This window comes from Drosophila novamexicana, unplaced genomic scaffold (genome assembly GCF_003285875.2).
Source record: "Drosophila novamexicana strain 15010-1031.04,08,12 unplaced genomic scaffold, DnovRS2.1 tig00000770-arrow-pilon, whole genome shotgun sequence".
Lineage (NCBI taxonomy): Eukaryota > Metazoa > Arthropoda > Insecta > Diptera > Drosophilidae > Drosophila > Drosophila novamexicana.
In genome coordinates, this window is record NW_020824821.1 from 2,694,137 (window position 1) to 2,708,162 (window position 14,026).

The 14,026-nt window shown below is 39.7% G+C and overlaps 2 protein-coding genes across 3 annotated transcripts; both read right to left on the reverse strand.

The window, feature by feature from the left end:
- Positions 1-109: 109 nt before the first annotated feature.
- On the reverse strand, positions 110-6,677 carry LOC115763838. Its single transcript, XM_030706598.1, has 6 exons — positions 6,265-6,677; positions 2,929-3,006; positions 1,384-2,866; positions 881-991; positions 512-824; positions 110-451 (listed from the first exon to the last, which is right to left on the reverse strand). The coding sequence occupies exons 1-6, from the start codon at positions 6,365-6,367 to the stop codon at positions 293-295; spliced, it is 2,247 nt and encodes a 748-aa protein (XP_030562458.1). The 5' UTR covers positions 6,368-6,677; the 3' UTR covers positions 110-292.
- Positions 6,678-9,377: 2,700 nt separating this feature from the next.
- LOC115763720 (glycine receptor subunit alpha-4) lies at positions 9,378-13,463 on the reverse strand. Of its 2 annotated transcripts, XM_030706413.1 has the most exons (5): positions 13,345-13,463; positions 11,877-11,968; positions 11,363-11,817; positions 10,253-10,896; positions 9,378-10,050 (listed from the first exon to the last, which is right to left on the reverse strand). In XM_030706413.1, exons 1-5 carry the CDS (start codon positions 13,426-13,428, stop codon positions 9,772-9,774), a joined length of 1,554 nt encoding a protein of 517 aa, XP_030562273.1. In that variant the 5' UTR covers positions 13,429-13,463; the 3' UTR covers positions 9,378-9,771. The 2 variants fall into 2 exon arrangements, with proteins under 2 accessions (XP_030562273.1, XP_030562274.1); XM_030706414.1 differs by lacking the exon at positions 13,345-13,463 and having other exon boundaries at positions 11,877-11,983.
- Between the last annotated feature and the right edge of the window lie 563 nt (positions 13,464-14,026).

Sequence of the window (14,026 nt, forward strand, 5' to 3'; positions counted from 1 at the left end):
TTTATATCTTTGAAATTTATCGTTGGTTCTTGTTTACTTATATTACCTATCTATTTTGGTTTCAACTTAAAGTCATTTCAAATTTGTTTTCTTTTTTATTTTCAACTTTTAAGATTAAATAATTTAAATAACAAAACTACGCGTAATATGGTTAACATTCGTGCCTGTGGGCGGAGGGGCAATTCATAAATATCGTATAAACAGCGACAGGGAGAGAGCATTAAACGTACATAGACTAGCGCGTACATAAACCTAGCTACAGTTACAACTAAGACATCTGCCGTCCGTGCGTCTAGTCCCGCGTGTGATCGCTTATCCAGTCGAGATACTCCGTGACGCGTGTGTAGACGCCGGGGTAGCCAGGCTCGCCGCACTTGTTGCCAAAAGAGACTACGCCAAGTTGCACCCAGTGCGAGTCGTAGCGCATCATCAAGGGACCACCAGAGTCGCCCTTTAAAGAAAAGAGACACATTACATTGGAAAATCACTACGAGCATCAACCGGTAGCCACCTGACACGCATCAACGCCCCCGTCGGAGTAGCCAGCGCAAATGAAGTTCTCATTGATGGGCTGAAAGTAGCTGCGATCGCAGTCCTCATTGCGCCAGATGGGCAACTCCGCCTGCCGCTGACTGGTGGACTCCTTGCCGCCATAGTAGGTAGTTCCCCAGCCGACCACGGTGGCACGACGTCCAGGCAATCGCTCCTTAGGCGGCATACGACCCGCTCGCGGCAGGCAAACGGGTATCACATACTTTGATTTGCGCACAGGCTTATCCAGCACAAGTATGGCTATGTCGTTATAGAAGCCAATGCGAGAGAATCTGCAGGGAATAGGTAAATCAGTTAGCTGAGCCTTAAACCAGTTGGCGACACTCACCGTTCGTGTGTGCGCACTTCCTTAACGGCAAAGGTAACCGGATCGGAGGGTTCGGCATCTGTGGAGAGGTCAATGTCACCCAAACGTACCGTGAACTGACGCGCAGCAAACCTAAAGGGGAAAATAATTAAAGATTTCGATTGACTTTAAAAGCTTTGGATTAAGTATCAAATTAATCCCAAAAATATAAACAAAGGCATCCAAACGAATCAAACATTAAGCTCGAAATGAGTTTAAATGTAGACAGGCAATGTGTTTAAAAGCAGAGCTTGGATGAGCTTGCTTTACTCAAATACGAATCTTTTAGTTAAAGCACCTGCTTCAAGCTTGATATATTTTATTTAAGTAATGAAGTCAAACTTAGAGCTTTAATGTGCTTTAAACGTTGTATTAAGTAAGTAAATGCTGTGCCATTTTTTAGGCCCAAAGCTTATATTTGCCCTGAGAGCCTTTCCTAAAGAAGCTTAAGCACTTCCCACCACTGTTATCACGTCTATACTTACGGCTTTTGTCTTGAATCCCTGGTACAATGCGCCGCAGTTAGAATATACTTGGTGCCAATTAGCGAGCCCCCGCACCAAAACTCGGTGCGCTTTGGGCCGTGCAAAAAGATGGCAGCCATCCAGGGCCATTGTCCGTTGGGCGCCTCGACCCCGCCCACTATGCGACCGGTCGAATACTCCTGTTGTCCACACTCATCCGGATCGACAAAATTATTGGCAATCTCATCCAGATCTTCGGGCCCCAGTGGCACCTCAGTCGTCGTGGTGGTTATTGTGGTCGACGGCTTCTTTTGCGGTATGAGCACCAGTCCAGAGGTGGGTCGGGTGCTGGGTTTGGGCGTGGCTCGCTGCGTGGTGCGCTTCGTGGTGGCGAGTGTGGTAGTGCTTGCGGGTATCCTGGTGGTCAGCTTCAACGGACGCTGTGTGGTCAGCACTGTGGAGCTCTCAGAGGCGCTCGCAGATAGGGGACAACAAACACCGGGCACAAAGAGGCTCTTAAAACAGAGCGACTCGCGCAGGCTGCTCAGATTAAGAAGCAGCGCGGGACAGCTGCTCAGATCCTCGCAGCGTCCCGGCCGACCGCTGGGCGTCTTGCAATAGTTCTCCACATCCTTGGCAGTGCCGGCAGTCTCACTCTCCAAGGCCAGCTGATCGAGTGGACGTAGCGTGGTTGAGCTGATGGTGCTGCTGCTGCCTGCGCTGCTGGTGGTGGTGGTGGAGCGCGGCGTGGTTGGTATTTTGATTTTCTGCTGGGATTGTGGCGTTGCCTGGTTTGGCTCTTCGTTGGGCTTTTTCAGTTTCTGCTTGTTTTTGTTCTTCTTGCGCTTCTTCTTTTGCTGCTTGGCCTCCTTGTTCTCCACAAACATGGGCTTGCCCGGTGCCTCCTCCAGCCCAATGCGCTTGGTGGCCACTTGTATGGCGCTCAAATTGGCGGGCTTGCCCGCCGGCAGCAAACTGTTGGCGGACAGTGTTGTTGTCGTATCCAAAATCTTGCCTGAGATGCCAGGCAGCGGCTCAGCTTTGGCTGAGTTTGCTCCACTCGTGAATGCGCTTAGCCCTGTTGTGGTGGAGCTGGTGGTGGTAGAGGTGCTGCTGGTGAAGCTGTCATCGCTACTGCTACTGATACTGCTACTGCCATTCTCCGTCTTGCTCTCCTGTCCGCCGCGCGTCATGTCCACCAGCATGTGGCCCACTGTGTTGAGTGCGCCCAGGGTCTCTGAGATGCGATGGAAGGTGGAGGGCGAGAGCAGGCGTGGCAGCGACTCATTGCTGCTGTCGCCGCTGCTGGCCGCACTTGGCTCCTCATCGCTGTCATAGTACTCGCTGGAGCCCTCAATATCGTCCTCATCAGCATCGTCATCATCCTCGCTATCATTGCTACTGGAGCTGCTCCCGCTGCTAGCCAAACGCGAACTGTACTCTAAATCCTCGGCCAGCTGACGGCCAAGGCGCGTGTCGTGCAGATGCGGCTGAAAAAAAGACGCTGCCTTAATAGTTAAAGTTATGAATGCCCGTGGTAACCAAATTGCAAAGTGAACCACTTACCATCGTTTGTCAAGTGCTGCGGCTGCTCATCATCTTCTGCGGGTACATGCGCCTGCACCAAGATCCCAGCTCCAAGTGCTGTGGGAATATCAAATGGAAGAAGATTCTGTTAGCATTAAAGGAGTTGGAGATGATGAAGCCTCGGAAGCAATGGTAACTACTTTCCCCCATTTATTAATAATTTATTTCCTATTACAGACTTAAGTTTTCAGGAATTTAGGATTAGGAAATTAAAAACTGAATTTTAATATAATAATTTAATTTTTTATTTTTTTCATTTTATCCTGGATGTCTTGGGATACGCTTAAGCAACTATTTGGCTCCTATATATTAAGTTTCCTATTACAGACTTAAGTTTTCGTCAAAAAGAAAAGTATTTATTTTTATGAATATTTAAATATACAAATTATAGCCAGAAAACCATGTTTACTCAATTTTAGCTTGAATTTTTTAAGATAAGCTTTTCCATCTATGCACTATGCACTATGCACAAAACTTTATAAAAATATATCATATATAATGTATATCTTTGCAAAAAGAAGAAACAGCTAGGAATGAAATAAACACTATCCAGATTAAGGCTTTATTATAATTTACCATTCTAATTCATATTTAAAACAGATATTACCCGCCTTTCTTTGGGCTAATTGTTGTTTACTCTCCCTACAAAAATTAAAATCAAATTAATACACATTTCAAGAAAAACCAAAAAGTTTTCAGCTTTTACACACATTAAAAATGCAAGCTCCTAGCTCTCTTAAGCTAGTCGTTTATCGGCAAAAAAAAAACAATTTCAAATAATAAGATTATAAACCTTTGCTTACGAACTGGCCTAACCCAAATTTCCAGTCGACAGCTTTTCGCTTAGCTTATGCAAAAGCTCTTTCGGGTTGGGTAATGCCACAAATTGGCATTACGCATCTGAAGTACAACAAACAAATGAGAAAGTTTGTCGCTCTATTGCCCAGTCCCAGCCCCAGCTAGCCACCCGTACCGCTCCCGCCCTAGGTACGGCCGATGCATATCCGCATGTGGCTCCTCAACTGAAGCGTTTAATGTTTATTTAGTTGGCTGTGACATAATCGCAGCTCGCACTGGTTACGCGCCGGCCAAAATGACTTGCAATTCGTTCGTCTTGTCCGATTTCAATACTTAAGATGAAGCTATTCTGCATTTGCATGCACGTGGCGCAGCTCAAGGTCGCATTTAAATTTCTCCACGCCCTAAAAATGTGATTATCTCTGATAACTGCCGAAACATTTCGACTTAAACTGTGTTACAGTTTATCTTGAGATTTTCGTATTTTTTTTGTGCACCACTCGCTGCTGGCTCATTAACATTTTTCGAGGTGTGCACTGCAACTTTGTCACTTTCACTAGGGAATAAAATTGTTCATACCAATGGCAAAATGTTTTTTGTAGTTGCTTTTATTTTTTCACATTTTTTTTTTACCATTTTTTTCTCTCTGTATTTTCTGGCGGCGGCATACAATGAAATATTGGCCAATTATACGAAAAGCCTTTTGCTCGCATATAGAAATGATTTCTTATGAAAAGTGAATGCGATGTTCGGCAACGTTCGAATTAATGTTTGTTTTTATATATATATATAATATATATATATATAATATATATATATATATACATACTAAATTAATTCATATATAAGTATGCTATTTAAAAATTAAAAATTGGGCTACTTCCTATGACAATAAATATGACTGGCATTTTTTTTCGTTTCTTTAAAAATTTTTTTGGAGAGTTAGAAAATTGTATTTAATTTCTTAATTTGAGCAACTGTAAATTAAAAAAATTTAGTTTTTAATTTAATTTTAATGTTTAATATAAAATAAATAAAATATTTATTTATACTAAATAATTTTGTTGAGAAGTCAAGATAATCAAAATCAAAAACTAAAAAAAATTGGCAATAAAATGTAATTAAATATATTATACAAAATAAATTAAATGTATATTTATACTACAACATTAATTTGTTATGTGAATACAGAAATCAAACTTCCTATAAACTTTATAATGAGACGCATATTAAATATGAAAAAAATAAAACAAAAAAAGCAGAAAAAACGGAGAAAACTAAATTAATTAATTCGAAGAATGGTTGAACTTAGAAAATAAAAACAAATTCATCTAAGGCTCTTAAAAGTATAAAGACTTATATTCATATTCTTTTCCAATATGGCTATCTGTTTTTATCTTGTATCTCTTGTCAATTTGAGCGAACTTTGACCCAGGCCAAGCCAAACCATGCAGCAATCAAGCAGCTGTTTCTATTAATACTTTACTCCAATGCCAATGAAAGTGAAAATCCTGGCTAACCGGCTGGGGAAACTGAAATTGTCAGCGTTGCGGGAAAAATTTGCAATTGAGCAACGGACAACTTACGATGCGACAATAAAAAAAGTCAAAATAGCTGCAATAACTTCCGAAGCGACAGATAAATATAACATTAAATTGTAGACATCGCGAACAAACGACGAGCAACAACAAAAACAACAGCAGCAGCAACAAATCGCTGGAGTTTGGCTTTGTGCAGCGAGCGATGACAGCGGCAGCAACTTTTTTTCTCTTTTTTTTTTATAAATAAGTAGTTGCATAATGTGTATGGATAGGCCGAGGTGTTGCGGTAATACCATAAAGACACTTGCAGGCGGTGCAGAAACGTGTATCTGTATCTAGTAAATGTTAATATGTATCTACAGTAGCAGCAACAGCTGCCAAAGAGCTACAGCCAACAGACAATTTGATTGGCCTTGGACAATGCGATTTGCATTTTGGCCTCAACTGGCTTATGGCTTGGCCTGTGACGTCACTTGGCGGAAGATTTTTGCAGCGGTTGCCGCTGCCAAAGAAAGTTGCAGACTTAGTCACGTTTTTTTGTCTTTCTGTCCGATGCGCATTATGGTTTTTTTGGCTCATTAATTGGAAGAGAAACAAAAACCGAAAACAAAGCGATACAGCTTGAACTTGAGCTTAGGGTTTCACTTTTACAATACTTAAACATACCAGAGCTGAGAGATAGATAAATGTTACTAAGAAATAAAAAATAAAAACTTGATCTGCTTTTATTCACAACGAAAATGTAGTTCAATTAAGGTGTTGAAATGACGGTCTTAAGCCGCCGCACTGTGCTTTTATTTATGGAGTTGTCTGAACTCAATTTGCTGGCCACTTCACACTTCACACTCCATACAAATTCAAGTTCGTTGCCTAAGTCTTTTGTTTTTAGGCAGCACATAAAACGACACTCACGCGGGTCCATAAAATATTACAAAATATGTATGTCAAAAATGTTGGTCCATTTTCGTATACCCACCTAGGCACAACAAATATGCACTCAAATGCATTTTGCTTATCGAAAACAAATTTCGCGTAACTTTTAATTCATTTGCAATATCAAGATAGAAATTATTAGGCATATATTTAATATTCAATTTGGTTTGGAATCTTTCGTTCACTTTTTGTTTATTGTTATTTAACACGACTCAACGAAACCGCCAACGTTGACGCACTTAACGAAACGGCAGCCGAGCGAGCGTTGATGAAAATGAAAGTGTTAAGCGCCGTGTTAAAAAAAATATATATTTATTTTTTTATTAAGAAATTTAAACGCTTCTATTATTATTTCTTTATGCTTATAAGCTGTTAATTGTCTCGTGTTAATGCTCAAATTTTTATTTATTTATAAGTATGTTTATTTAACTTGCGAATTGCGCAAAAATTACATGAATATTCCTCCGACAAAAAATTTCACTTAAAAACCACACACAAATTTGTTGCTGTTGATTTTTCACTTAAATCCACTGGATTTTTTTCGGTTTTTGTTTAATAAGTAGTATTGCTGTTGCGCCTGCGCCGCGGCTGCTTCCGTGTGCCGTTGCTGCCCGAGTTCGACTGAAATTGAAACTGAAACTGTAAAACACAAAACGATACAACAGCCGCGACAACAGCAACAACAACAATAACAACAACTAATACTGCGGCAGGCAACACAATAAAAGCGCTTCACGTCGCACTCGGAGACAGCTTTAGGCTTTGAGTTGCTGGCGGTTTAGCGGGGTGGGCGGGGCAGTGGTGCCTCTCTTTTCGTTTTGCTTTGTGCGAAGAGTGTGCGCACTTAAGACTACAAAGGTAATGCAGAGACGTACAGGGTTTTTACTTTCTTTCAGCTTTGGCGCTTATTGTATTGATGGATCGCTTCGTCGAGCATGCTGTGCTTTAAATTCTGTAATTAACTGTAGAGGTTTAACAAAAAAAAAAAACGAGCAAAAGTGCCTTAGGCGGCAGTACCCGATTAGGGGATACCCTGTGCTCTTTTCCTTGGGCAAACACTATATAGGAAATGTTATCTGAAATATCTTCGGTGCTTATAGTCCGATCTTTATGAAGCTCAGGCCACAAATGGGACATACATGAAGAATGCCTCTTTTAGAAGTTTGGGAGGAATGGAAAGGAGACATCCATTCTTAATATGTTTGTACAGAAAGAAATCCTGCATACAAAGTTTCTACGGCGCAGATCTAAAGGTTTTGGTGTTATGCCTAAAAGGCAAAGTCGCCGAATCAATTTTTTTTCGAGATATTAAGAAAATTGAACGAAATATCAACAAAAACTATTTAACTTCTGCGTATATAATGCGAGATTATATATAAAAAGTTGTAAGCTGCGATTATACAGACGGATATGATCATACTCAGCTCGTCCCGTTCAGGAATATGTCCTTCCTTCTGCCTGTTATATAAATTAGCACAAAGCCAACGTAACCTTTATATCGATTCATCATGGATTAAGGGTATTCAAACTAAATAAAGAAAAGGAAAAAAAAAATACAGCTCACACTAAACCTCATTCTGTGCAACTGGCTTTGGCCCCTGTAAACGCACCCACCTCAAGCATTGGCGCAATTTAGCTCGACGCTCAGGTAATCCCCAGTATATTTAGTCAAAATTTTGCGCAACCTTCGCTGGTTTTTATTTTGTTTTATTTTCTGTTTATTTTTTGTTGCTGGAAATTACTGTATTGCAATACCCTACCGAGAGTACGCTTCGAATGTTGTTTTAGATGATTCATGCACTTTGACGTGGTTTCCCCCGCAACAGTTTTTGGCCTACTTAAAATTCGAATTGATTATGAAGCAAAATTTTTGAGCAAAACAACTTAACGAAAGGTCGCAACACTACAAAACTATTATTCAATATAGTTCAATGGAGCTGCGAACGTGTTGAGATGTGGAAAAAACAAATGTGTTCAGTTTGTGTTTTCAACAGAAATCCTTGAGGTTATTGTGATTAAAAGCTATCATAAAGCAAGGTGAGATAAGCTCTTCAGCATTGCAGGTATTGACCTATATCACTCTAGGCAAACTTGCTGCCTACAAGAAGAATGTTAAACATACGTTTTTTTCTATACAGTGTAAAAGATCTGATCGCTAAAACAAGCCGCAATTAAGATGTTTTAAGCACTTCTTTATCGAAAACTAGATCAATGTAAACAAAAGACTTTGGCCAAAAGCCTTTGAAAAGCATTCACTTTTTATTGCACACTTAAAAAAATATACTTTTGTATGAATATATTCCTCAGCGTCTGGCTCTCATTTTTGCTAGCGCATCTGTGTCAGTTCATCTCTCACAAACGACCGTGAAAAGCAAAAGTATGCAGCGTGTGACCAACACAATTAATTGGGTATTCATGCGAATCTGTTTGACAGCTGCAAAAGTTAGAAAACTTGTTGTTGTAGTATTTTGCCAGCTATTGTTCGCCAGCTGTTGACACCTTTAAAGGGAAAATCAACCACAGCAAAAAAAATATAATAGAATATAAAAAAAAAGTGTTAATAAAAGCATAGGCTGGTTTAATGGCTGAGAAAATGTGCGAATGTAGGAAATTTTAATAACTAAACTTGAAGTACAAAAGTATGTGTGGAAATAAGGGAGGGCATATGTATTCATTCGTGTATTCATTTATTTTGAATTGCGCTCCCTCATGTGAGCTTTCAGCTTTAAGCACTGCGCAGGCGCTTTCACGACTTAAAACAGCTGCGAAAGCTCACGGTGATATAAGCTTTACAAAAGCTGTTTATATGAAATGGTGCCGATACTTTTGAAATTTATTTTAAGCTGAAATATCTGAAATATTATTAAAATAATATTTTTATAACATTTTGGTATCGTTATAAAATTCAATGCTAGGATTGTAAAAATATATAATTTATATTGTCTGGGAAGAAGCAAAAATGTTTACTGTGTGAATAAAGTTTAAAAGCTTAGCCGAATCTTGATTGCTTGTTTTCGGTATTTAATTTCCGGATATACTGAATACATAAACCATGAAGCTTTAAATAAAATGGCTTTAGAATATTATTTTTTAATTACTATAATATATTTATTAATGTACTTCATTTATTTACAATTAAAAGCATTTTAAAGACATTAAATTAGCATTAAGAATTAAGGTACAACTACAACGGCATTGAAATATTTAACCTTACGCATTTAGGAATTGAATTCACATACTTTATCATTTTTGTATATGTATTATATGTATACTTTACGCATAAGTTATATTTATAAGTATAGATAGAGAGTATAAGCAGCAAAATTCTACAATTTATGTTTTGCTCTTTCAGTTAAAAATTCGTTGACTCAAAGCTTGTGCTTATGATTACATTTTTAAATATTTATTCCTTGTGAAAAATTAACATAAAATTCACTTGTACGACTTTTAGATAGAGAGAGAGAGAGAGACAGAGAGGGAGGAAGAGGCAGATAGATTATGTGAGGGCTATCGGGAATGTGCCATATTTACAACAGAGACAGCGCACATATTACAGATACTCGTAAAACACAATCCAATAGATGCAATTGAGGCTGGCAAAGAGCGCGGGAAAGAGCACACGCGATGAGCGATCGATATAGATGGCGCGCTTGAGACGCTCCTGGGCGGGCGTTAGCTTCGGCTTGGGCATTTCCGGTTCCGGTGCCGGTGGCGGCGGTGGCGGTGGCCGTATTGTTGGGGTCAGCATAATATGCGACTCGTGACGCGGTATCCAGGGACCGTCGGCGTCTAGCGGGGGCCGCACCACGCGGCGTGTGGTGGACACAATCTGGAATGGCAAAATTAAGAATAGAATATATCATTTTATAGATCTGCTGTAAGTGTCTCACTTATGCAACACACAGATGCTGGTTGCTGTGAAATCAGAAAGCTTAGCGCCTTGGTTTAAGGCAGAAATGAGCTTTTTCAGTTAAAATCTTACTAATACAAACACACTTATACAGTCAAACAATCTCCAGTTTTCAACTTACGCGCTTATTTTTGGTCATCTCATCGAAAATCTTTTCAATTTTTTCAATTTTCTCATCCGCAAGGGGCAACATTGTGGGCTGCTTATTGTTTGTAGTATTACTACCACCGGCTGGAGCCGCCTCCCCTTCCTTTTTACCCCCCTCACCGGCCACAGGCTTAGGTGGATATGCCATAGGTTTGGGTATGGGCGTGTCGCTGAGCACAATATTTATCAGGCAATACTCCATGAGTGCCATAAACACAAACACCGTGCAGACCGACATGAATGCATCCACAGCTTTCAAATAGGAGACGGGTGGCAACGACGACTGCGATTTTGCGTGCTGCGTGGAGAGCGTGAGCAACGATGTGACTCCTAGTGTGACACGCGCCGGCGCCGCCTCCGGTTTGATCCAGAAGGAGACCCACGACATGATCACAATCATGCATGTGGGTATATAGGTATTGAATACATAGTAGACCAGGCGTCGTTTTAGCGTAAAAACCACCTCCAAGCAGGTGAAGTTCCCAGTCGAATAGACCTGTGTACAATCCGCGGTCTCATTGCGTATCAGCGCCACCTGCGGCAACTCAATGTTCTCATCCACCACCAACGGCGTGGTGGGATCCCATTGAAAGATTAAATCATCTGTGGTATGCGATACTGGTAAAGATAATAAACAGATTGAGTGAAAAACAAATGCCTTGCAAATCATTTTTATGAACGGTTTAGGAATCAATTGCTATAAAGAGGATAATTTGGTATAGAATATTGACAATTGTTTAAATCTTCACTTTTCTTTCCTTTCTCACTATTCTTTCTTGTAAAAGTATTTAATTTCGCAAAATCAAATTTCCCTATGAAATTCGCTGCGAATTTCCCTTTTATCGGAACCGTTTTTTAAAATGTAAAACATAGTTTTTTAAATTAGATATTAATTAGAAGTGTAAAACTTAGTTTTTTTCTCACATTCCATTACAATTTAATTTTTCACCAGCACCGGTGAATCCAATCCGGTAAATTATTAATGTGAGAACATCAGCAATAGGTGGAAATTCACTTACATGAACTTTTACGTGTTAATAAAAAAGGAAATACTTATTTAATATTAGACTAGCTTCAAACTCACAGCTCTCCATTTGCAGCTTGCACTCCTGTGTATCATGTGGATAGATGGCAAAGTTCATAATGCAGGATAGCTTTAGCGTTAGCTTCACCATATAGAGTATGGTCTTGTCCTTGTAGAGCCACATATAGTGGTTGGGTATTGTCATGGTTTGAAATGTAACCGATTTCGCGTTCTTAAAGAAGGAATCCGGTCTCCACATATTTTTGAGCCAATCCACCTCGAGCAGTCGATACTCCTGCGTCATGTTCTCGGGCAGACGCAGACGATGATCCTTCCACGTCTGTGCAAAGAACACATCCGCCACATAGGTCATGGAGTTCTCATCAATGGAATCGAGACCCATGACTGTGACATGAAAATAGACAATCGTAGGCTGACCCTCCTTCTTGGGTGGACGCATTTTGTCATAGCGTTTGATGTCCTCAGGTAAAATATCGGTTATAGCCAGACTTTGTCTAAAGTTAAACGAGTTTCAGATTGACTCCTTCAAATGGGCGTGTTTTCGTATACTCACTGAAATTCACCCTTGGCAAAGTGTTTCAGGCAAATGCAGCAAATGACGAGCAGAATTATTTGCGCGACCATGGCTGTAAATTGTATCGCTCTCTGCAACGAGTACAGCAGGTGACAAAGGATATCGTGAGTATTTAAATAGTTTCAATGGCCCTGACATAACCTTTGCGGCAGATCAAAGCAAAACTCTCGAACAGTGTCTCTGGCATTGAAAATGCATCGAGTGGGTTTCTTCTTAACTGGCGCACGAAAATAGCGACAATTATGATGCTTAACGGTGTAAATAAAATGTGAACTAAAGGACAATGGCGGGGACAGTTAGTGCACTTCCTGCACAATAGCCTCGGCATTGGCAACCCTGTCAGCCCAACTACCTGCCTCTCGTTCTCTCTTCCCCTCTCTCTCTCTCTCTCTCTCTCTCTCTGAAACTCTGCCTCGCGCTGTCTACACGTGGGGGCCACAATACCGTCTTAATTCACAATTAAAGCCACTCGAAGCGAGCGCGTGGGCGGTTTGTGGCTTGTGGTTAGCGGTTGGGGGGCGAGGGCGGCTCACGGGGCGCTGCCGCTTTAAGTGGCCCATGCGCCTTTTGTGCGCTGCCGATGCCGCACAGAATCTGCCCCATTGAGCGCCACACGGCGGCGGCTTCAAGGCAGCCAATGCAACGGACGCATTTGACAAGGACAATGCATATGGTAAATTAAGGTGGGTAGATTGTGCTCGTCTACAAGACGCCATGGTTTACGAACTGGGGAATTGGTATTCCTCATGCGTAATTAGGACAACATGCTCGATTTACCTCTATTATTAATTAAATTGTGCCTGACATAAAAAAAGATCCCGATTAATAAATAGACTTTTAAGCAGTAAAAAATTTAATTAGGAAAAATAATTGAACTATTTTCTTTGATATCTATTTATGATTCAATTTCACACAAAAACTACGATTAGGAGAGAAAAACTGTAGCCGAAAAGGAAATTAATTGATTAATATGAGATATATATTTATACAAACACATATGAAATATATATTTATATTAAGTTTTAATTTAAAGTTTATTTCTTAGGGCAAGCCTTGACGAACTTTCCGGAGGCTAAACTGATTTTCTTATAATTGATTTAATGCATCGTTACAAGAAGCATATTTATCAAGAGACAACATGATTTACAAAAATAATAATAATAAACTATTTTAAAAATCCAAAAACAATCTTTGAAAAAAACAAAATTTGGGAATTACGATAAAATCTTTGAACAATAATATTAATAGAAATATAAGGAAATGATTTAAAAAAAAATACTAAACAGGCGTTGATAGGTTGAAATTACGGCTCTGAGGTTCTCAATTTTTTTGTGTTTAATAAAAATGTTTTAACATGAAATCCTGCCAGTCGAAACTCAGTCTATAAACATATAATTTCTTATGCTTTTGATATCTTGAATACTTCTCATTTTTTAAAGTATTTTACTTTTTGTGTGGCGTTAAACTGGCTCAGATAGAAGAATTGATGCGTTTCACAGAATTTAGAATTCTCACAATGATTATATAACATCAGCTAGACGATGCGACAGACATTTTGCCGATCATTTAGTAAAACTTCAGGAAATTTTTTTAAATTAAAATTGTTTTTTTTTTCAAGTAAAATTTTTTATATATTTTTATTTGTAATAATTTGTCAATTTGCAACACTTTAATTTTGAGTTATTTAATGCATTTGGATTCGGTTTTATGTTTCGCCGATTTGGAACGTCTTTGCAGTTCGAAGTGTCGCTGACAACTGACGGTTGGAGGCGAACACGATTTGAATTTAAAACGTTGCCAGGCGAGCAAAGCACAGAAATGTTCACCAACGAAGGCGCAGGATGCAGGATACAAGGATGCACTGACAGCAGTCTCTGGGCTGCTGTGTGTGTGTGTGTGCTATTGAGACTATATGACGCTAGGAAAGTGAAAGCCCAGAGAGAACATCATCAGCAGCAGCCAGGAAAACTAGGAAAACTCTTTAATACAGACTATTCTTGAGCCAGTAGTATACAATATATGTGCATGTATGTGTGCTGTACGTCTATATACATTTACACACATATATATCGTGCGATTGTCTGTGTGTGTTTGTCTTGCCATAGTCACTTAACATAATTTTGTCAAGT

Excerpts from the sequence above, each read along its gene's own strand:
- LOC115763838 (XM_030706598.1), bottom strand. The coding sequence starts at position 6,367 with ATGCCTAATAATTTCTATCTTGATATTGCAAATGAATTAAAAGTTACG. Across the intron at positions 3,007-6,264 it reads TGCATATTTGTTGTGCCTAG|CACTTGGAGCTGGGATCTTG; the intron begins GTGGGTATACGA and ends ATATTCCCACAG. Across the intron at positions 825-880 it reads GAAGTGCGCACACACGAACG|ATTCTCTCGCATTGGCTTCT; the intron begins GTGAGTGTCGCC and ends TATTCCCTGCAG.
- LOC115763720 (XM_030706413.1), bottom strand. The coding sequence starts at position 13,428 with ATGTTATATAATCATTGTGAGAATTCTAAATTCTGTGAAACGCATCAA. Across the intron at positions 11,969-13,344 it reads AGTTTAACGCCACACAAAAA|AGAGCGATACAATTTACAGC; the intron begins GTAAAATACTTT and ends TACTCGTTGCAG. Across the intron at positions 11,818-11,876 it reads TTTGCCAAGGGTGAATTTCA|ACAAAGTCTGGCTATAACCG; the intron begins GTGAGTATACGA and ends GTTTAACTTTAG.